Source organism: Theobroma cacao, chromosome 1 (genome assembly GCF_053813885.1).
Source record: "Theobroma cacao isolate CCN51 chromosome 1, ASM5381388v1, whole genome shotgun sequence".
NCBI lineage: Eukaryota > Viridiplantae > Streptophyta > Magnoliopsida > Malvales > Malvaceae > Theobroma > Theobroma cacao.
In genome coordinates, this window is record NC_142639.1 from 39,338,207 (window position 1) to 39,361,227 (window position 23,021).

General features: G+C 37.2%; 5 protein-coding genes across 6 annotated transcripts; 3 read left to right on the forward strand and 2 right to left on the reverse strand.

The window, feature by feature from the left end:
- Positions 1-281: 281 nt before the first annotated feature.
- LOC18614020 (uncharacterized) lies at positions 282-3,729 on the reverse strand. The gene is made up of 3 exons (XM_018129324.2): positions 3,207-3,729; positions 1,179-3,104; positions 282-633 (listed from the first exon to the last, which is right to left on the reverse strand). The coding sequence occupies exons 2-3, from the start codon at positions 3,079-3,081 to the stop codon at positions 485-487; spliced, it is 2,052 nt and encodes a 683-aa protein (XP_017984813.2). The 5' UTR covers positions 3,082-3,104; positions 3,207-3,729; the 3' UTR covers positions 282-484.
- Positions 3,730-4,427: 698 nt separating this feature from the next.
- Positions 4,428-7,619, forward strand: LOC18614021 (Nucleotide-sugar transporter family protein). The gene is made up of 8 exons (XM_007051560.3): positions 4,428-4,618; positions 4,769-4,852; positions 4,939-5,153; positions 5,261-5,339; positions 5,976-6,145; positions 6,362-6,548; positions 6,779-6,856; positions 7,205-7,619. The coding sequence occupies exons 1-8, from the start codon at positions 4,568-4,570 to the stop codon at positions 7,346-7,348; spliced, it is 1,008 nt and encodes a 335-aa protein (XP_007051622.3). The 5' UTR covers positions 4,428-4,567; the 3' UTR covers positions 7,349-7,619.
- A 2,547-nt stretch (positions 7,620-10,166) lies between these two features.
- On the forward strand, positions 10,167-16,084 carry TUBG1 (gamma-tubulin). The gene is made up of 12 exons (XM_007051562.3): positions 10,167-10,477; positions 10,800-11,000; positions 11,371-11,482; positions 11,695-12,095; positions 13,019-13,072; positions 13,143-13,247; positions 14,126-14,200; positions 14,301-14,345; positions 14,551-14,679; positions 15,065-15,169; positions 15,246-15,348; positions 15,835-16,084. Exons 1-11 carry the CDS (start codon positions 10,349-10,351, stop codon positions 15,312-15,314), a joined length of 1,425 nt encoding a protein of 474 aa, XP_007051624.1. The 5' UTR covers positions 10,167-10,348; the 3' UTR covers positions 15,315-15,348; positions 15,835-16,084.
- A 1,846-nt stretch (positions 16,085-17,930) lies between these two features.
- On the forward strand, positions 17,931-19,073 carry AGP20 (arabinogalactan protein 20). Its single transcript, XM_007051567.3, has 2 exons — positions 17,931-18,238; positions 18,762-19,073. Exons 1-2 carry the CDS (start codon positions 18,115-18,117, stop codon positions 18,863-18,865), a joined length of 228 nt encoding a protein of 75 aa, XP_007051629.3. The 5' UTR covers positions 17,931-18,114; the 3' UTR covers positions 18,866-19,073.
- A 145-nt stretch (positions 19,074-19,218) lies between these two features.
- On the reverse strand, positions 19,219-22,991 carry LOC18614025 (mitochondrial carrier protein MTM1). 2 transcript variants are annotated; one of them, XM_018113910.2, is made up of 10 exons: positions 22,570-22,991; positions 22,321-22,380; positions 22,035-22,117; positions 21,632-21,707; positions 21,309-21,479; positions 21,074-21,173; positions 20,815-20,906; positions 20,554-20,703; positions 20,185-20,243; positions 19,219-19,708 (listed from the first exon to the last, which is right to left on the reverse strand). In XM_018113910.2, the coding sequence occupies exons 1-10, from the start codon at positions 22,813-22,815 to the stop codon at positions 19,573-19,575; spliced, it is 1,173 nt and encodes a 390-aa protein (XP_017969399.2). In that variant the 5' UTR covers positions 22,816-22,991; the 3' UTR covers positions 19,219-19,572. The 2 variants fall into 2 exon arrangements, with proteins under 2 accessions (XP_017969399.2, XP_007051630.3); XM_007051568.3 differs by having other exon boundaries at positions 21,632-21,691; positions 22,035-22,160.
- Positions 22,992-23,021: the final 30 nt, after the last annotated feature.

Genomic DNA, 23,021 nt, shown 5'->3' on the forward strand with positions numbered 1-23,021 from the left:
GCTTGCATGGAAACAGGAATAACCGGTACAAACCATATAGATCTATTGAATACAATTATGTAAACATTCTGAAGTTTATCTAAGAGATATAATAAAGGTATAAAACAAAACTGATCTGCTTTTTGAACCGGTTTAAAGAATTTATTATTTCTGTTGAGCATCTTCTGTGTGGATGAATAGTTTCTGCTAAAGTTGTAGCAAAAAATGTTTCTCTTTCATGCATTAAAGACTATGATTGTTCAGCACAAATTCTAAATATACAGATGTAAGGAGTAAGCCAATGCAAGCTAATGTGTTCCTGCATTTAATTCAATAAAGTCTGAACACCTACTCTTTGTGATTGCTGCATGAATCCTATCTTTGTCACTCAGTTATATCATCAGCTGGAGGTGTGCTTTTCACTATAATTGATCTGGAAAAGCATTTAATCACTGGAAACTAGATCAGCTTTCTTTCTGTGTCTGAGTGCTCAAAGTGTTGAAGGCTAGGAGAGCTCGGAATCTGAGGCATGACCGGATGCTGTCCTCCGTATTCTTGGACTTGTTAGAAGTAGCTGGCTTTCTGAATTCATTCTTAAACTGCGCCCACAACGGCTCAGTTGAGGAGGTCTTACTGCTCTTCCTTTTGGTGTCACTGAAAAAAGACAGGTTGAGCAAAATCCATAAAAAAATTTTTGCCAATCTTTATAAATCTAATACTTTAAAGTAAGAATATGATTTAGGGATAAGATGGTGAAGATGCTTTTTTGTGTGTATATGATTTAAGAAAAAGAGAATTAGATGATTTTTTCTAAATTCAGGTTTCTAGTTCTTGCTTATATTGATTGGTCTTAAGTTGGTGCTACCGATACAGCACACAGGCACGAGTACCTTCTAGGTCGAAAACTTTACACTGTATCAGGAACAGAAAAACTATTCATATGCATGGAGAAAACCATGCAGCTAATGTAACATAAGTTGACAATATTTGCAATGCCTAGACATGGTGGCTATATTTTAACTTGAAAAACATTCTGAAAAGCTGAAGCCATTCCATTCTTTGTACCAGTTACTGTCCTTCAGAGGTCAGAAGGAAAATAAATGACAAACCATGAATGAAGAGAGTGCCTGCGGTGCTATATCAGTGGTATCATGAAGAAGTCATTTAGAAATCATGCATTGTCCTTAAAAGTAAATTACCTGGATGTTTTGCTCTAATATCAGGAGATTTTTTCAATGCTGAAAGTCTCCTGGGAGTCGATTCAGGCGAAGGTAAGGACCTCCTCTCAGTTGTTGATGACAATGGGTCATCAGCAGTGGCATTTTCATCCCCACTAACTGAAGTTCTGTCACTTCCTGATTCTGAAGTGTCTTTGAGAGAATGACCTATTTTCTCCTTTTCTAGTACTCTATAAACAAACATCTGAAAAGGGATTTGTGATATAGGTAACGGATTGGAAGCCTCCCATGTGGGGAATTTTCGTTGAAGCTTTGACTCAATGTCACAGTAATCCACCACTGGCATTGGTAATTCTGACTGGTTGTTATAATAATCAGGGTTCATTAGAAGGGACCGTTTTACATACCGAAGAATTCTGCAGATGGATAAGAAGCTAGGCCGTAGATTTGGATCAGCATGCCAACATTTCTTGGTCAGGTTGGTTACACATTTTGGTGACTGGAAAGGAAATAATGGCCTCTCCCCTGCCCTGATGTTTGGGCTCATTTTGTCCCCTTGAAGATGGCTATCTTCAAATGGGACTTTTCCAGTTAGAAGCTGAAAGCAAATCATTCCGAAGCTGTAAACATCAGCTTTTTCTGTGTACTTTGAATTCCCTTTACTTCCTGTCTGCTCCTGCTCTTCTAGAACCTCTGGAGCATGCCAGATGAATGGCAGGGTTTCATTCTGGTTCATCAATGTGTTCTTTTGTGGTAAATGAACTATGGAAGATAAGCCAAATCCTGAAACCTTTGCCTGCATGTACCCTTCCGTGAACATTCCTCTTGACTTGACGTGAATGTTGGAAGGATTTAAATCACCGTGGTAGATTTTATTTGAGTGGAGATATTCCATTCCTCTCGCTATTTGAAGCATTAGATCAACAGCAACCGCAAGAGGAAATGGTACTCGCTTTCTTGGGCCACAAATCTCTTTTACGTAGTTGCGGAGGCTTTTATTCATTAGTTCCATGACCAAATGACATTCCTTCTTCTCATCATCAGTAAATCCACAGAGGAAATGCAGTATGTTTGGGTGGGAAAGAGATAATAAAGAAGAAATGTCAGGAGCTACTGCTTCTACGTCTCCAAAAAAATGTCTCAAAGCAAAGCTTTCACCTAACCAGTAGACCTCCTTATATTGACTCCCGTTTCCAAGCCGCCGTCTAACCTGGTAGTCCTTAGACCCTAATAGCATTGTACTCGGTAAGAGCCTCCCATTCAAAGACTCTGAACTATCTAAGTTTCTCAAAAGCAAATCTGCAAGTTTGCGCTCCTGCTTTCTCGAACCCATGCTTTTCTTTTCCAGGATTTTGTTTAGAAGGATCCATCTATCTTCTTTCCAAACAGTGTCAATCCTATTGCAAAAATCTTGTGTAATAAGGTACTGCTTTGCAAATCTCCACTGGAAAAGCTGAGGATCAATCCATTCTTTATGGTACTTGTTGGAGTACACCCGCCTCTTCTTTTGCATTTCATCTTGTTCCCAACCACATAATTCTGCTGCAGTTTCGATTGCTTCGATGACAACAGGGATGCAGGAAAGCAAGTTATGGATATGTAACTCGACGCAATCCGAATTCTGATAGAGAGTAATGGCTTTAGCCCACCAGTCTCTGGATTCCAAGCTCTGCCTGATGTAGGCTTCCCCTTCTTTGAAAACCCTGTGGAGCTCTCTGAAAGGCATTTCAAGAACTTTCCATTTGATGTTCCTTTCTTCAAATTTCAGGTTCTCTCTCATTTCATCTGCTATCGATCTGTATGCGAAACTAAACATATCGTGTAACAAAATGCATTGCCTCTGGTTGATCTGGATGCTGTCACGAAATACCATTAAAGCCTTCAAACTCCCTAGCACCTCCCCGATCTGTCGAAATTGCTCCATTTTTGGTCTAAAACCAGGAGGCTCTACCAAAAGGGTAGATGTTAATAATCACGTTCATGATGTGATGCAATCTAAAAGAAAACATCAAATAAAACAGATGTGAGATTAAACATGACACCGCTTACCATAGAAAAATAGGCCAAAAACGGCTTCCTTTCAGATCAAGGATTGTGAAAAACACTCAAGCTTCCTTTCCTGGATCAAAATATAGGAACAGAAGAAATTCAAGCTTTCTTTAGTTTTGGCAATGTGCCACATCCCACAACCAGTAGCAAAACAGAGAACAGCTAGTTTCCACCGGATCCTCCCAACAGAAATTCAGCAAAGGCCAGTGCAATTATGCAAAGAACCCAATTTCCAAAACCCAAAAAAGGTTTATCTCCTACAATCAGATCAGAATTCAATGAACTAACATGTAATGTTATGTAACGGATGTCAAAGAATAGAAAAGGAACTTAAAAATTCGAGCAAAGGGAAGAAAAGTGATTTCCTGTTTAACTCATTGAGAACCAAAAGAAGATGATTTTAAATTTAGCAGTAGTTGTTTTCTCCGGGAAAAGTGTGTGTTGGTGGTGTGTATGATTGTGAGCAAAGTTGTTTCGACATGGAACTAACACCACCCAACACTTGTCAGCTTCGTGTCATGGTGTTCCCGCCAGTTTCGATATTCTTGTTTTGGATTGCATTTGTTTACCATTTTTGTACGGATGAAATGAAATATAGATGAGATTAATATTATTTACTGTTTTAATTAAAATTAAAAAAAAAATTTAAGATAAGTAGAGACGCGTGATGAGATTTGAGTAAAAATCTTAAGTTCGAATCGTAGTGTTCTCTCTTATATAAAAATTGATTGGAGTTTTAATTAGTATTTTTTGTTTGAAGGATAAAATAATTTTGAATGTTTTAAAAAATAAGTTTGATTAAAAAGTTTTAATTTTTTTAAAAAATATTTTTGATTTTAAAAATAAAAAAATGTCACAATTGAAAAAAATAATGATGATTATGCAATTTTAATGTAAAAACATCTTATATATATATATAATAAGTAATAAAATATATCATAATGAGCAATCAAAATTAAAAGAAAATGATTAATCAAGGTAATTTCTAATTAGATTTTTTTCATTAACAAGAAAAGAAAAGAATGCAAAATTGAATTATGCCACATGGAAATGGGGCATTCCAACGGCCCAAAGGCTTAGAAAAATGGTCAACAAAAAGGGAGAGAATAACAAATATTTGGCAGCGATCGGCCCAATCTAGATCTGGATCTGGGATGTAAACGCTGCGTTTTAACAGACAGAAGGAGAAGAGGACAAACGGTGCCTCTCACGCTCAAAGCAAGAAACGACGACGCTCCACTTCTATCAGCTGCTCAGTGCTGGAACGGTGGACGCTTCCTCTCCGTCTCTGTACTCGTCGCTCTCTAGGACATCTAGATGACAATGCTTCTGCTTCCCGACGCGGATTGGAAGAAGTGAAAATGAAGTGGTACTTAGTAGCTTCTCTCCTCACCGTCCTCACTAGCTCTCAGGTCAGTTTTACTATTCGTCCAATCTCCTAATTCCCCTTCTTCTTTTTTACTTTCCGCACTCCCGAAGATTTCCTACTTTCCTCCATCAAATTCGTAACCCTAATCACATAAAATGACTGTTGGATCTAAATATATTCGAATGTTTGGCAGGGGATTTTAACTACTCTATCACAAAGCAATGGCAAATATAAATATGATTACGCCACCGTTCCTTTCCTTGCTGAGGTTTTCAAGGTACTTCAAATTTCCACTGAACTTTCTTAATTTAGATCTAAAATGGATGGTTAATTTTACTGTTTTTTTGTTATTTTTGGTTACAGCTTATTGTATCAAGTGTTTTTCTCTGGAGAGAGTGTAAGAAATCACCTCCTGCGAAAATGACGACGGATTGGAAGAGCGTTCGTCTGTTCCCGATTCCTTCAATCATTTACTTAATCCATAATAATGTCCAGTTTGCTACTCTTATGTATGTCGATACGTCCACGTATCAGATAATGGGCAACTTGAAGATTGTCACTACTGGAATCTTGTTCAGGTGCTGCTTTCAGTTTCTTATATTTGAACTCTCTTTTTTCCATGCGGTGACAGTATTCGATGTCCATGTTCTCATGAATGAGCAGATTCTGTTGTTTCATGATTTAGGTTGTTTCTTAAGAAGAAGCTCTCTAATTTACAATGGATGGCCATTGTTTTATTGGCTGTTGGAACAACCACAAGTCAGGTACTCCAGATGTCTAACTAAATTATATATGTTTTGTACTGAGACTTTGTGCAACATTTTGACTTGTGATACTAGAAAAATTTATGGGTGCTTAAGTTTAAGGTGTTCTCAACGATTTGCATACTAGAAAACTAGATATATTGTGATGCTAGAGCAATCTGTTTCGACTGTTGGAAAATTAGTCTATAAAAGAGTAAATATAATGTATTTTGGTCCATCAAACTTAAGTCCCATGTGAAAATGTGAAATCAGGCAATGATTTTACTTGATTTGAAGCAAGTATGTAGAAATCAAATAAAAAAAGTTGGAAGAACTAGTTGATGTGATCATTTTCCTTGCATGTAGTAAAGTGAATAATATCTTTAGTTTCATTTAGAAAATTGTAAGAAAGGAATGAAAAAAGGGGAGGATTAGAAGGAAAGCAATGAGCAATAGCTTAGTTAAGAATGCAACATCTCTTTATAAAAAGCTATCTCATTAGGACCAATCAATCACATGTGCTCTTGAAGCATTCTATCTCTTAGCAAATTTTGAAATTTCTTGTTTCCTTTTGGTGAAAGCTCTATTCTGTTAAAAATTTAGTCAAGACTAATCATTGGTTTCTCAATTTGAATTATCCTTCTTATCTTTATTAAGGTCAAAGGATGTGGAGAGGCTTCATGTGACTCCCTCTTTTCAGCACCAATTCAAGGATACATGTTAGGAATTTTGTCTGCTTGTCTTTCAGCATTGGCTGGTGTTTATACGGAGTTCTTGATGAAGAAGAACAATGACAGCTTATACTGGCAGAATGTACAGTTGTACACGTAGGTATCATTTTCTTGTAAAATGCTCATTGCCACATTAGTTTGAGGAAAATATTATTATCAATAAAGAATATCATCTTTTACCTTTTTTATTTCTGCAATCTTATATTGTCACCAATCAACATTTGTTGATGTATTGCAAAGCTCAAGCCATTCAAAAGAATTAACATGGTTGTTGGTTGGTCCATTCATTCTGATTTAACATTCTTCTTCCAGGTTTGGTGCAATCTTCAATATGGCACGGCTTGTGTTGGATGATTTTAGAGGTGGATTTGAGAAAGGACCTTGGTGGCAAAGGCTATTTAATGGATACAGTGTTACAACCTGGATGGTTGTGTTAAATCTAGGTTCTACTGGGCTTTTGGTTTCCTGGTTAATGAAATATGCTGACAATATAGTTAAGGTATCTTCTTTTTAACTGTTCTTGATTGTTTGTCTGGTTGTCTGTGCTATTGTGGGTGAATGTCATTTCTTCATAGGTTCTTTGGGTTTTATATTTGAACCTGGAGATTTCTCCTTGATGTGTTTTATGCTTCTAGATTTTCTCAACTGCTATATGTTGATTTGAAATTTTGGATGGAAGTCATCCATTTTTTTCAAGTTCTTAAGAATACTTGTTTTTACTTATTTTAGGTGTATTCCACATCGATGGCCATGCTATTGACAATGGTTCTATCTGTGTTCCTCTTCAGTTTCAAGCCAACAGTTCAGGTAGGGTTCCTTGCTGTGAAGTTAGTCTGAACTAGATATATCTCAGTGTGTTGTTGTAACATAGTGTTCCAACCTGGATGTTGGTGTTAAATGTATGTTCTATGGGGCTTTTTATTTCATGGTTAATGAAAAATGCTCACATGTACACACACACACATATAGTCCAGAATATGTCATCAACTTGTTAGGTGATTTATGGTTTATCCTATCTGTTTTAATCATTTTATGTGAATATAGTTCTTGAAACGTACAGAAACTAAATCCAGGACTCCTCCAGCAGTTTTACTGCCAATTTTGTTATTACTAAAATTTGGAGCATTTATTTCTCTTTTCTTGGCATTCTTGCAGCTTTTCTTGGGAATCATTGTTTGCATGATGTCACTACATATGTACTTTGCCCCTCCAAATATGCTTGTAGACTTGCCTTCAACAGTTAGAACAGATCCAGAGAGTCTTGTCAACGTTCCAGTCGATCGTAAAACAGATTCTTGAAGATCAGCATCTTTTCTGAAGTATGTAATTCTTTTCTAATTCTTCTGTAAAAGGAATTAAGTATATTAATGGTTCATCTCTTGCCAAGGGAAATTCATCAAGTAGGTATTTAATTAGTAAGATGCTTACAGCTGAATATTTGACACGAAACGGATTACTACTAACAAAGTCAAGTAGCGGTTTGATGACTTGGTCATTTACTCATTTGGATTTTGATAAAAACTTGTTTCTAGTACATTCATTCAAATGAAGATTAATTCTCTTTGTTTAATGGGGTAGACCATCCCTTGCATGATGAGACATTGAAAGTTAGTGTGGGGAAAATATTGAAAATAAAGTTGGCCATGAACAGAATTATGCATTATTGCAATGGATTAATGATATCAAACAGTACTGAAAGCAAAAATATCTTCTAACTAGATCTTGAATGAGTCCCTGGCTTATATTGTTTTATTATTGCAGCTACCGACAGCTACAGTATAAATCAAACCACCATAAGTGGTTGATGTTTTTCTGGTTTCCAACTTTAGTTTATAACCAGTTATTTTAGGCTGCATCTCTGTTAACAATACAGTGACCAGTGGCCACCTCAATGAATCGTTTCAAGCAGGTAGGTATTGAATGCTGTTCTATTGGTGGGGCAAATGCCTGCCATTCATGCTCTTAATAGAGTCAATGTGTGGACTAGAAGGATTGGAGGACAATTACTTGAAGGTTGCATTGAAGAGCCATGGGCAAATAGGGACTAAATTATTGAATCAACCTTAATACATGAGTTTAATGAATACAAAGGTGAAGAAATTACTGTCCAACAAATTGTTAGTGAATTTCTGTGGGTTGGGTGCATTTTGCACAATCTAAGAATGTGGTTTGTGAGATTTAGGTGGCTAGATCTCGCTGAACCAACAGGGTTAAAGAAGTTTGATGAGCTTGAACCGATAAACCAGTCCCTTGGTGAAGGGTTCAGACATGGCTAGCTTTGCTCATTACTTCCAGTAGAACCCCCACCAATTTCATCAATGTGACTCAGCAACACTCGACTTCCAAAATATCTAATCTGCTGCTGCTGTACACGCTGTTTAGTATTACCCACCCTTTCCTCTATTTGTGCCAGAACTACAAAGCAAATAAAATGGTGGTTTAGTTGCTTTATTAGATTACAAGTAAGCTTTCTCATAGTTGGCTAGAAACCATTGATATGGAGTGGTTTAGAGGGTAATTGATGAGTGTTTTTCCGAGCTTTGAAAGTGAAGGTTTTGGTAATATGGAGATCTTACTATAATTAAATTTTCACAAAACAAAAATAGAAAAAAAATAGCGCGTGGCGAGAACCAAGGGAATCGATGACCCTACTCAACTACAAGCCGGCAAGTCTGGCGAAGTGCTGGCCTACTGGGGCAGAACCAATTTATTATTGTTATGAAATCTATAAATGGGTAAAAGCAAACTGTCTCAAGAAATGAAAAGCTTTGTTTTCTCAGTTGTGTCAATTTGAAATATCGCGTCACCTCAACAATGCTTGCTTCAATTCGTCACCCCCCCCCCCCCCCCCCCCCCCCCCCAACACCCACACTCTCTTGCTCTCTCACGTTGAATCCTCTATAAAAAGGCTACTACCAACTTCCTTTACTAACCCAACCAACCCATATAGCTACCTCCAAGAATTACCACACGGTTGGGGAGGGGTGCAGAAATGAGTATGGAATCAGTAGCCAGGCAATCTCCGAGCCTAGGCAGCGGACCAAATGGTCAGCAGGCGAGGAACTGGTGCGGCCACTTCCAGATGCCACTGCACTACCCGAGGTACACCAAAGCTGACTACGAAGCCATGCCAGAGTGGAAGCTTGATTGTTTGCTTAAAGAGTATGGACTACTCATTACCGGAGATGTTGAGCAGAAGAGAAGGTTCGCCATGGGAGCTTTTCTCTGGGCTCGCTAGAATATTAATTCCCTGTTATTATAATTCTGGAAACTACATAGACAGTGTTATTTTCTTGGTATGGTTTCATTAGTTCCTTCTAGTTTGATCTTTGGTTTTTCGCGATCATTTACCTGAAAGAGAAAGTACTCGGTACATGATCAAACTGAAAGGAAATATCAAATGCATACAGGGAGAGTGCAAGGCCAAGGAAATATAGTATTTGGAACTACATATGTATTTTAGTTACTAAAATTAATATTGTTAATACTAGTATGATAAATCTTAGTTTTCCTGTTTAAAACCCTTTTTCCTTCTGATGTTGGCCAACATTTCCAGTAAGTTCTTAATTAAATTTTGAGAGGAGTGGCTTGGGTTCAGGAGTAAGAAATGCACAAGTTATGGCAACGGCATCATTTCACACGGTTATAATAAAAAAGATTCATTATAAAGACTTGCAAATGCGCTCCTAATCACAATTTGACATCATTTCCGTCATCTAATCACATGTGAAATTGTAGATGAAGTTACTAATACTATATATAACATGTAATAACCACTTTTCCCCCTGTGCTCGAGAGGTTCCCTGAACAATTGTCTCGCCAGAGAAAGACTAATGACCGGCTAGGGGATTATTTTGTTTTGGTTCAAGGCCTAGTTACCCTTGTAGGCTTGAAGCCAGTTAGTCTAGCCCCAAAATACACAGCCTAGGAGTGGGCTAGACTAGACCAAGCACCGCTACGGTGCTACCTAGTAAACAAACCCAAAGGCCCATTTAGTTCGACCAAGATCACGGCCCAATCAATAAAGAGAACAGGATGGGAAGTCAACTTAGAGCGCAGGTTAGCATTTGTCGTCAAGCAAAAACAAGCCAGCGGCCACAAAAGGACACTCTCAACAGTCCCACCGTATAAAAAGCATTTCACGCCCAAACCAGACTCAAAGGGGGAAAATAAAAAATATCATCTCATTTCCCTCATTTCTGTGTTTTTTAAAAAAAGGCGTCCCTAGCGCGCCAGTCACTTGTTTCCCCCTTCCGATCGAAGCCCTAGTTTCAGGAGTACGGAAAAAGAAAGGAAAAAATGCCGAGAGAAATCATAACACTGCAGGTGGGACAATGCGGGAACCAGATCGGGATGGAGTTCTGGAAACAGCTCTGCCTCGAGCACGGCATCAGCAAAGAAGGCATTCTTGAAGATTTCGCTACGCAGGTCTCTCTCTCTTTTTTTTTTTTTTCTTTTGAGGTTTTCGCTTTTGTTTTACACTTTAAAGCTCCAGTTTCCACTTAATTATGGAAATTCATGACGATTTTTATTTTGTTTGTTCGCCGATTTATTAACGGTAAAATGTCTATGCTAATTTGACAAAAGTTTTCGATTGGCGGTCAGATTAGGTTTTGGGATTTTAATTAGCCATAGACTAATCCGGAATATATTAAGGTAACTTTATTTGAAATGTAAAAAGAACAAGTAGTGAGTCACTCAGTTATAGCGAGTTGAACATGTATTAATTTGTTCGGTGCGGATGATGCAGGGAGGTGACAGGAAAGATGTCTTTTTCTACCAAGCTGACGATCAGCATTACATACCACGAGCTTTACTCATAGATTTGGAACCTAGAGTAATTAATGGAATTCAAAATAGTGAATATCGGAATCTCTACAATCATGAAAATATCTTTGTTTCTGATCACGGTGGAGGTGCTGGGAACAACTGGGCCAGTGGATATCATCAGGTTTTTTTCTTTCATTCAACTTTCCAATTTTGTGATGTTCAATTATATATAAGTTGATTGACGCTCTTATGGTCTTCTGCATGATATCTTAATTTAACATGTTGAGGTGATAATGTTGATAAGGAAAACAAGATGCATAATTACAATCTAAGAGTAATTACATTTTACAGCATATAACTATGTGTTTCCATGAGATGTTGAGATTATCATTTTTTTTTTTGTATGTTTTGCATGTTTATATTGATCACAGAATATATTACAAATTCTCGTGTTAATATCTGACATGACTTATGTGTGTTACCTGTTAATTTTCTTTTCAATCAGTAATCTTTTACCAAAATCCAGTTTTGTGTTCATGATTTTTAAACAGGGAAAGGGTGTTGAAGAGGATATAATGGACATGATTGACAGAGAAGCTGATGGAAGTGATAGCCTTGAGGGTTTTGTTCTATGTCATTCCATTGCTGGAGGGACAGGCTCAGGTTTCCTCACTTTATCTTTATACTTGCATTTTTTATCTTTCTCTTTTGGTCTGTCAAAAATTAATTATTGTATGCTTATTTTTCTCTTTCTGTTTATATGTGCACACATATTAGCTTCATTTGGCTTCAAAAAGTAGGACCATAGGCAGTAGCATATTCATCATGAGATACTGGCTTGGTTACAACTTGACTGCTTTCATTCTACAATGAAGGTATGGGTTCCTATCTGTTGGAGACTCTGAATGATCGCTACAGCAAGAAGTTGGTCCAGACATATAGTGTATTTCCTAACCAGATGGAGACAAGTGATGTGGTGGTCCAACCCTACAACTCACTTTTGACACTCAAGCGACTAACACTTAATGCTGATTGTGTTGTTGTTCTTGACAATACCGCACTTAATAGAATTGCTGTGGAGCGTTTACATCTAAGTAATCCTACATTTGTTCAAACAAATTCTTTGGTCTCCACTGTGATGTCTGCTAGCACAACTACACTGCGGTATCCAGGATATATGAACAATGATTTGGTTGGTCTTCTTGCCTCTTTAATTCCAACACCAAGATGTCATTTTCTTATGACAGGTTACACACCACTTACAGTGGAGCGCCAGGTCAGTCCAATACTCATGTTGTCTAGTTAGTACTTATAGCTTTGTAACTGATTATGATTCCTGGTCAATTGCTTCTTTTGCGTTTTCAAGAGTTAAGTGGAGCCTGTAGACAATTGTGTCTTCAATGGGCTTGCTTATTCTTTTCATAATGTTTGGGGTGAAAAAGAGGGTGGGGAGAGGAGGATGTAGTTGTACCCAATATTGTGAATTTATGCAAAGCTGATGACTTCCCTTATAGACCTAGAGGAAGCTCCATATTTGCCAAAATCCAAGCCCTTCTATTAAGTCAGGTATAGAGCAAGATGGATACTAAACAGTTCAGGAAAAGGAACTTGCAAATCTTGGAATATTTACTGAGTTTATTACTGAAGTAATAATCGTATAGAATTGTTTCAGCAAATTTCTTTTATTATTTGTCTTACAAGAAGATGAGCATTCTTCTTATCTCACATCATAGAGCTTAGCTTTAACTATCAAAATTTTAGTAACAATTAAAATGCAGTGACTTTAACTTCCTAGACTAGTAAGTGTTATACTTATGGATGTAAAACTTTCTTCATCGTTGTGCTTTTCACTGTCTCTATTGACTCATTTTGACATGTATTCACCATCAATGCTAGAATGGGAGGAAAATGAAGGTTCTTGTTGTCATGTTTTGACCTTTATGCCTAGTCAGTCAAATCATTAGTTGTATTAGTGAAGGACAAACACAAAACATCCTCCCTCATCCAACCCCCCAAAAGAAAAGCTCTTCAAGTTGAGAGTGATCAGAGCTGACACTTTCTGATTCTATATGTTTTATTTTTGTCAACAATGACATTTCAGAATCTCATATCAGTCCTAGATAAATGTTTTAGTCTTGTTATTCCTGTAAAGAAGAATTTTTCAGTGCAGTTTGATGCCAAGGTATTGCTTTTTGGCAGGCTAATGTGATCCGGAAAACTACTGTTCTTGATGTTATGAGAAGACTTCTCCAGGTGAGATATGTAGCTTGTAATTGTTTTGACAAATCAGGTTGCATTTTTCTGACCATAAGATTCCTTGCAGACAAAAAATATTATGGTTTCCTCTTATGCACGCACAAAAGAAGCTAGTCAAGCAAAGTATATCTCAATACTAAATATCATTCAAGGAGAAGTAGATCCTACTCAGGTATTGTAAATTAATTTTTATGGGAATGCTATAATTTTTACAAGAAAAATACCTCAGGTTCACATTCAAATTTGTGTAAGCAAGCAACAAAATATTGTTCTTTATTCTTAAGCACGCATTTGAGTACTTTTTTGTTGACTTTGGCCATTACTTAAACATTTGCATTCTTTAGCAGATTTAGTTATATCTTTGTGCAAAGAAGAGGAATTATCTTAAGGTTGGTAGTAGTTCAAAGATTTTGCCTGTGAATGCATGCAATTTTTTTTTTCTTTCTCTAGATTATCAAACATCTTGCTTGTCCTCCTGGCAACTGTTGTGCCAAAAGTTTGATGATGGTGCAGTTGCTTTGTTTTCTTTAAAGTGATGTTAGGCATTTTATGTGTTCTCTTTGCTAATTTTCTCTTCTCAAGGTGGCTGAGTGTGTGATTTTAGCCAAGACCCCTCCTTTCCCCTTGAAAATTCAGAGCACTGATATTGATTAGATGACTGCAATTGTTCTCCTAGTCAGCACACCAACTTAAATTCTTCTAGTATAGGCTTGTTGCTCATTTATAGAAATCCAACCCTGATTTCTTGGGACTATATTTTCTCCCTTGAAAGAAAAAGAAAAGTTATCAGCAGTGTCGTGGTTTCAAATCGTTTGGCAGTTAAACATCCAACATGTAGGGTCAACTATATTACTTATGTATTCTTTATTATTTTTATTGAAAGACAGGTTTAAATAACTTCAATTTGATTGCTTGTTAATGGTTATAATGTGTGAAAATCTATAGTAAGTTCTGCAGACCTTATTTTTCCTGGAAATTTGTTGGTGTCATCTATTCTTACTGGTTTAAGCTGCTAATGCTTGTTAAATAATTTCCCCTGTTTTTTATCAGGTGCATGAAAGTCTACAGAGGATTCGTGAAAGAAAGCTTGTAAATTTTATTGAGTGGGGTCCTGCAAGCATTCAGGTCTCTTGATCATAGAAGCAGTTGTCATCAATTTGGTCAATTCTTTTTCTTATGATATCTGAACTTACATCATCTGGTTGTTCTTTTGGTGTTTTTGTAGGTTGCTCTTTCTAGAAAGTCCCCATATGTCCAAACTGCTCATAGGGTACAACTCTAATTCTTGTCTTTAGAGTTTAGATTGCTTATTTTGCCTGAATTACAGAGGAATTGACAATATTTTTTCTGAATTAAGAACAACTTTGACATTCAGCATGATTTTGCTATCTCCTTATAATGTGGTGCTCCATTTGTTGGAAAAATAATTGAAAAAATTTGAGAGAGAATAAAGAAGTGCATGTTGCATTGATCAGGTGAGTGGTCTTATGCTAGCAAGTCATACCAGTATCCGACACCTCTTCAGCAAATGTTTGAGCCAGTATGAGAAGTTGAGAAAGAAGCAAGCATTTCTTGACAATTATCGGAAGTTCCCTATGTTTGCTGTGAGTTACGAGCTTTTGGGCTCTCGTAGTTTTATTTCAGTTACAGTTTCTAATTTTTTTGTTGCTGCCACCATGCTTTTGCATGTATTTTTATGAACATGTATGCACACACCTGCATGCATGAGTTTTGTTCATATACATGTCTATTTACCTATTTACATGCACATGTGTATTTGTAAGCCTGCACACATGGACATGTTTTACTTCTTTAGGTTGGTTAAAAGATGTGTATTCTTTGAATAATATATTTAGCACTTTTTGTTTGTTACTTCTGCTACATGTCTTCTGCTTCCAAAAACAAAAAGTGCAATGACAAAATTAAACAATATTTTGCAATTGCATTACATTGATATATATTATCCTAATTATTGTTAGATGTGAGCAGGACAATGATCTGTCTGAATTTGATGAATCAAGGGACATAATTGAAAGTTTGGTTGATGAATACAAGGCCTGTGAGTCACCAGATTACATCAAATGGGGAATGGAGGTACATACCTTGCTGGCCCTAACTTCTCCAAGTTTGAGCGCCCTTTGGCTGTCACTGATGACTATGTGATATGCAGGACCCTGACCACAGTTTAACTGGAGAAGGAAATGGCTCAGGAACGCTGGATCCAAAATTGGCAGTGTGAACAAAAAGTTGGCCACAATCATGTTTTCTCTCTGGTAAGGTTGAGTTCACAGTTATTTATATTGGACAAAAGAGTAGTAAATCATTGTAGCGTTTAGCTTTCTTGTTCTGAAAGCTACATCGTCTTTGTTTCCATAAGTTTTTCAACTCTATGGAACAACTTGTGCCAGAGTCTGTTAGATTCAAACACATGCTCCAGTTGATATAGAATCTGCAGTCATTCAATTGCCTTAGGTTTTGATGTGATTCTCAAGTGAAGATGGAAGAATAATCTCTCTCTCTCTCTCCACCCCTCCCCTCCCCCTCCCCCTCCCCCTCCCCTTTTTTTTTTTATAATTGATTTTTTATATTATTTTGGCTATTGGCATTTACATTGTCTTTTAGAAGAGGCCTTTATGCCCTTATACTCTATTGGTTCCTTGATTAGTTAATGCAATTTATATGTGCACTTGTCCATGCATTTTTTATTATAGTTTTCCAAAAATTATAAAGGTCACTTGCTCGGAATTTGTTCCTTGCAGGATACCACATTAAAATTAGGAGCATTCTGGAGGTTGGATTGTAAATAATAAAAAAAAAAATTCCATCTGTATCCGTACTTGAGTTATTTTTGTATTTAACAGAACAGACCGAAAAAAAAAAAAGGAGTTTGTTTTGTTTGGCGGATTATTGAGTGGCTTGTAATTTGGTAATTGGTTTGTGGGTTTTGATCTATCAACTTTGGGATTTTTTTCATAGTAGAATTACACCTGCGCGGTCCATTTTCCTTAATCGGATTGGACATATCTTTTACTAACTTTTCACCCTTCTTTGTCTTTCCTCACGGGTTGTAACATGCATTGATGTGTATACAACCAAATTTTATTAGTGGGGAAAGCCCCAATTCGAAGATACAATGGTAGTAGTGAAAATAATGACAAGACAAAGTTCATATTATATATTGAAAGTACTTAAGCTAAAAATACTATTTTTGAAGATAAAACATATAATTTGGTAATTATGTAAATTTTATAAGTTATATAACTATTCCAAAATAATTAGAAATTAGTAAACCTTTTCACCAATTTGCCAATCACCTATATATTTATCAATCGTAGTATTGTCTTTATCTTATTTTTTATTTTTTGTATATTGTTTGTCATACTAGTTAATGTTATGGTGTGGCCAGAACGTACAGAAAGGGGAAAACACACTGCAGCCAGATTTGCCAGATCTCTGGCCCTGGATTTCTTAAGAGTTGTGTGGTAGTTCAAGTTTTATCCTTTTTATGAGTTCAACGGTTACGGGGCTAAAGATTTTGTGAGCATTTAAAATCGTTTGACTGGAATATGATTCTAATGTTATCATCCATGTGCATGGTATCAACATAGCATGTGCTCTCATTTGTGTCAGTATGCTCTTATGGTCCCATCCATATTTGGCATGTTTTCTTCACTTTTTTTTTCTTGGTTTTTCAAAATTTTCATGATTTTCTGAAAAAAAAGCTTCTGTTGCTGTCAATTATCTTCAAGGTCCTAGGGATTTTCATATTGATTACTTCTGTATAGGCACTATTGTTAGGAATTTAGGTTCATTTGGAATGTAGTAGTTTATTACACATGGAAAGTGCTTCCCCGCGTGTGGATGGATGTGAAGCATGTGTTAGCAAAACCATACGTCAACATTAGCTTTCCAACATTTTTAAGCGAATTCTTGCTTTTTGATCCATGACCTTATGCATGATTGATTGTCTTCCACATATTGCAAGGAATTCAAAAGAATAGGTCGATGTGGCAGAGAGATGAAAAAGTAGATTTCAGTTGGTCAATATGTAAGATAAATAAGGAGAAACAAGCTCCTGGGCTTAAAAAGGAGATGCCCGTAATAGGCTAGCATCCCATGTTGCATTTGTTATTTTGCGGTCAAATAATGTTGAAAAATTTGGCAGCTAAAGGGTATCCAAGGGTGATAGCATTTTGTATTCTGTTTTGTCACTCATCATTGCTTTGCCAGTTATATTTGTAAATTAAAAATAAAAACAAATAAATAAATAAATAAATAAACCATTTTTGAATTTCGAATTTTTAAATTCTGTCCCCACTGAATCACCAATTGGCAGCAAGGTTGATCACGACGGTAGCAAAGCCAGGAGGCAACAACGGCCAGGAACAGGAAATAAAAAGACAAAGGCAAAGGTGGTAAGGTAAAAAATAAAAAAATTAACAGGATCTGTATGAAACTTAAATATGATTTAGAAATCTCATTTTAAATCGAGATTGAAATATTATGATTCTCTTGGAATTCAAACTGGATTTAGATAACAAAATTTATAACAACTCTGATACAACAATGATATCAGTATTTATTTGATGCAACAATGATGCAAATGTTAGCCGTTTAAATCGTTTTTGATAATATAAACGTTTGAAAAGGGCTGAGTAGGTGAAGAGAAAAAGGGTCTGGGCAACAACTCACCCGGCTGTGTGTCTCAACAAAAGAATAAAGAAAGCTAAAAGGGAAAAACCTCATCACATGGCGTTGTGATCTACGCTTACCTAATAAAGATAATCAGCCTGACCCCACTCCCAAAGCTCTCCCATTTAACTGCTTGCAATACAAATTATTACACCCTATAATGGCCTCAACCTCCTTATTTAAACCCCAACTTCCTCTACAGAATTTCTCTGCTCAACTTTCTTTTATCTGTTCCTCGTCCTGGGTCTTCTTCGACTTCATTTCTCTTTAGAGCTCTCACATTGCCCGTTGGGGTAATAGTTTGCAGAGGGCTTATTCAGAGTTTGTTGGTGTTAAGAGAAGGGAAAATGGCGGTGATTTCTTCCAGGGCGTTTGTGGGTGTTATGGCTATCTTTGCTCTTGTTTTTGCCATCGTGTCACCCTTTGTTGAGGCTCAGTCCGCTGCTCCAGCTCCTTCTCCTACTAGTGATGGTAACTTCTCATCTTTTTTTTTTTTTATTTGTAACAGGCTCTTTTTGGGTCTTTAGATCTGTTTTCTTTGCTTCCTTCCTGAATTGCTCTGAAGAAAAAGTTTTCTTTAGATCTGTAGTAATGTTGAAAACTGCCTTAATTTCACAGTTCTATTCGTGCCGAGGCATTGCCAAGATTTTTGTGTTGGTTTTTTCACGTAGAATGCTGGTTTTCATTTTTCTTTCGTCTCCTTCAATTTTTGTGGTATCCTTCCTTGAAGGCATTGATTTCTTCGTCTGTTTAGTCTTGTGGGTCCGAGAGGATAGCTCAAGTTGTTTCTTGCAAACGCGTTAGACCCTCTTGGAACAGTATCTCAATAATGTTCTGACTTCTGTGTTTCCCGGGGCAAAAAATGTTATGCTCTGGTAGTAGGGTACATATTACAGTGTTTAGCCTCTGGAAAAATTCTAGGCTAATTGTGTGTGGCTTTGTATAAGATGTTGATGGAAACTCATAAACTTAAATTTCCATTTATTGTGGGCAGGGACTTCAATTGACCAAGGGATTGCATACGTGCTGATGCTTGTGGCACTGGTTCTTACATACCTCATCCACCCTCTAGACGCATCCTCCTACAGCTTCTTTTAAATTATTCTTAGGGCTTGAGAGATTCATTTAGATCAGGGTTGCAATAGAAATTGCTATGTAGATAAATATATTAAGTTGTTTCTTTTTTTCTTTGGTGATGGATGGTGGTTTGCATTTGTTATGAGAGATTTATTGGTTAATTTTGTTTTCTGGTAGCCTACTTTATTTCTTGTTATCATTTTCTTTATCCTACTCCTTGATTCCTTAATTTGCTTCCTCTATCTCTCGGAATGCTCTGCTTTTTCCTGTTAATCTCTTTATGTGCCTGTTTCTTTTTAAATGGTGTTCTGTTTTTGTAAAACTGACTACAAAAAAACAATGAATTAAACCATTCATTCAGAGATGAGAAACACTTGTGCTTACCATTCGTGCTTACCATTACTAAGTGGTTGTAAATAGTTGCCATCGACATAAACTTTAATTGCAAAAAGATTGCAAATATTCCCTTACAAAGAAACTTTGTGTTGCAACTTGCAACAATGAATCGGGCTTCCATTATGAGAAAAGAATTGGAGTGATGCAGCCTGGCGTTTCCAGGTCCCGGAAGTATTGTCGAAATGTTGCCTCTTGAGAGTCTTTTTGAGCAACATGATAGATTTTTGGTTGGAGGACCACACGCGTGTGTTATTCTTCTTCTCTTTACATCGTCGAGTTAGCCGACTATACTTGGAACATCAAATCAACAATAGCTGGCACGAATCCAAGTTTCACTCAAAATCTTCGTGTCTGGAATGTAAAGCGTACTTGACAACTTCATAAAAGGAAACAACGATCCCCACAGAAGGACCAGCACGACCAACACGAGGACCAAGCCCGGTGAACAGTCCCTTCATCCCTCCATCCCTGTTGCAAATGACAGTTTGGGACACATGAGCTATTAATGAAAGTGAATATTCAGGGTAACCTCAACCAGCTCATAAGAATTGACAGATTTCCCACCTTGAGTGACCTTTGCAGGTCCGCACAAGAGCAAACCTAAAATGTTAGGCAGTTGACTACAAGTTAGAGCAATGGGTTTTACCTAAAGGATTAGCCTGAGACACAGACACTACTGCTAAAGAATAAACTCTACGATAGTCTAATCGCTCATCTGATGCTAGTACATGTCCCTTTAGATGACCCCACTGGAGTCTTTAAACTATGATGGTTTTTAGCTAGGACCTAGGATGACATTCTTGCATTAGACTAGTCATTTACCAGAAGATCTGCTGGTATGCGTTCTACAGCATTAATGCCTCTAAATCACTGAGAAGCAACTATAAGAAAGCAACAGCGATATAGCTTCAAGGAATAGGAATAGACAAAAGAATGCTTCGTACCTCCAAATTTCCAGCAAAGTTTGTCTTGTAGTCATCTTTAATGCCTTGGTGGGATCTTTCTGGAAATCAAGAAAGACAGATTTAGGACCAAAATGCAGTCATCCAAAGTAAATATCTGAAATCAAGTTATGATGGAAATACTTGCGCTCTCATGGTCACATACTAGCAAATGATGGTCAAATATAGTCCTTATTGTCTTATGGGAAACTAACTACCTCACTTTAGGGTGTCTGTGTGTATGCATTCCTGGGCATGTGCACTTGGGGGAGGGAGAAAGGGGCATAGGAGGGAGGGTTGTTCGGTGCTGTTCATCCTATCCTAACTGAATTTAAATGCATATCTAGCAAAGCTTAACTAGAAAGCAGAGACCTCTATCTGGCTCCGGGTCTTGGCAACATCTAGTGGACAGGTAACAGCCGCTGCAATGCTGCCTGCCACAAAACCAGCAGTGAAATTTGCCCCAAGGATGCTACCTACACCAGCTTCATCACCCATCAAAACAAGCAATTTTCTCCTTATCTGGAAAGGGCAAAAGAAACCAGCATTAAGTTGAATAGATTAGCTAGCGTCAAACATATCTGAAAAAACCAAAACTTATCCTTCTTAAGAATTAAGGAACTGAAGTCTCACCGGCTCAAGTGTTGACCAACAAATTGCAGAGAAAGGAACATCACGAGCAAGTTGTGCACTAAGGCCAGTCCATAAAATGCGGTAGCTTTGTACTGTTATGAAGAATATGTCAGCAATAATGACCATCTCTGGAAGCTTAGTTTAATCAAACTTTCTCATTTACAGTCTAATTTCTTGTGCAACATCAAAAAGATATTGTTTCTGAGAGAGAGGGAGACAGTAATCAATCGAACATCTGTCAATTCAATCATTAACTTACAGTTCTGAATGTAGTTTGTGCTCATCACTGGGTTGATGACTCCAACTAATGTCTTCCATACTCCTGGAGGCTTCACACCACTTTGAGTTTCTTTAAATGCCTGGTATTAAAAAAAAGTCAGAATGATAAAATTGACTTTCATCAACTTAACTACTCAAGTCCTGCAGAGTATAACAATTGAGAAGTATTATAGTAATCCCCAGTTAGATTAGAAAAGGTACACAACATCTTATACCTGCATGCGGGTCCTTGCCAGTTCAACAGGATAACAAGTTACACAAGCGAAAGAACGTGCAACTATGCCTGCAACTAATGGGACATATGGCGTCAAGGTTGGAGCATTATTAGTTGTGAATTCTTCGATAGAATTGCGGAAAATGTCATAACAAGGCATGTAGATGCCAACCTGATTGACAACAAAAGAACAAAGCCCATGAACCAAAAACTGACAGAAAAGAAGTATATAAAAATGCTTCATCACACTGATGCAAAGGATAAAAACATCAAATGCAGCCATATGAATTGAAAGAGGAACTTTTATAAGGGGGAGAGACTTACAGTTGGCACAGCCAACGCTAAGCTTGCATTAGTTCCTCTCCACAGTCTGGCAAATCCTTCCTGCACAAATTCACTCCTGTGAACCTCCAACAATAGGTAATTGGTCCATTGATATGCAAAGGTTTGCAACAATACAAATTTAAAGAGAGTATAATGCATCTATAAATATATAATGAAAATTTCAATCATTGTGCTTAAATACATGAACTTGTTCTTGCAATTAACTTCAGTTTTCCTCCCCTATGCCCTTCTGTTAGCCATCAGCTGGGTCTAATAGAGTTACTTTTACCAATGTAATGGAAGAAATAAAAAATATACCATCAAAACCTTATTATTTTTTGAAAAGAATTGCCATTACAGCATCAAACATCAAGAACAAGTCTAATACAGAAAAACCACCAACCTGTCGAATGACTTTGTAAAAAACATCGAGTGTCCCTTTGTACCGACTACATTCAGGGGGGCATACTGGTTCAGAGCCAAGAACTGAACGTGCACATGATTGAGAACTTTTCAATTCTGGAAAAAACTTAAACAGAAGAGCAGAGGAGAAAAACGAAAAAATTCGAAGGCAAAGTTAAGATGCATTTGGCAGAGGATAAATTAAAGAATCAAATAAATCATTAATGTTTAAAACAGGGGAATAAATTGATCATGAGATGAAGCAAACCAATTAAATTGATTCTTACCATGTTAGTTTCAAAGCATGTCTGGTGTGGAACTCCAGCAGCCTGTGCTTGCAACCTTGTCTGGATGTTACCCAAAAACAATAACTCTTAGGATTCTATGGAGATGTTAATTTAGAGAATTAAACATTTCAAGATATCTTCTGACAGAATTTTGATTAAAAGAGAAACAAAAAAAAATCCCTTTAAAGAATTAATGAATCTCAATGTATAAAAAAGAACCAAACTTTCTACAAAAGTAAAATCAGATACCTTGGCGACATCGAGAGGATTGACGATGATGGCAGAAAGAAAAGCGGCGCCGGAGGCAGAGAAAGCCCTCTCTCCGAAGCTCAAATCCACGTCAGTTACAGCTTTTGACGACTTTTGGCTTTGCGGTTGGCTTGTAGAATCGCCGTGGCCGTCTTTTATCATATTCTCAACGTTTCCTTCGGAATCAACTCGCGTCGCTGCTGCGGCGCTTATCCATGAAGGCAGCCCCTGCCTCGAGGTTACCATCCCCACCCTCCAGCTGGGATTGCTTGTTGATCTTCGAGTCGTGTTGTAGGAAGAAAGAACCAGAATAGAGTTACATGAAATGTGGGGAACTTGAAACGATTTTATGGGACAGATTATTCTTCACAAGTTTCTTCTAGAGCTTTCCTTTTAATTATTCGACGATTTTTGCATGGGAAAGAGGCGAGGAAGCAATGTGATTCGTGGCG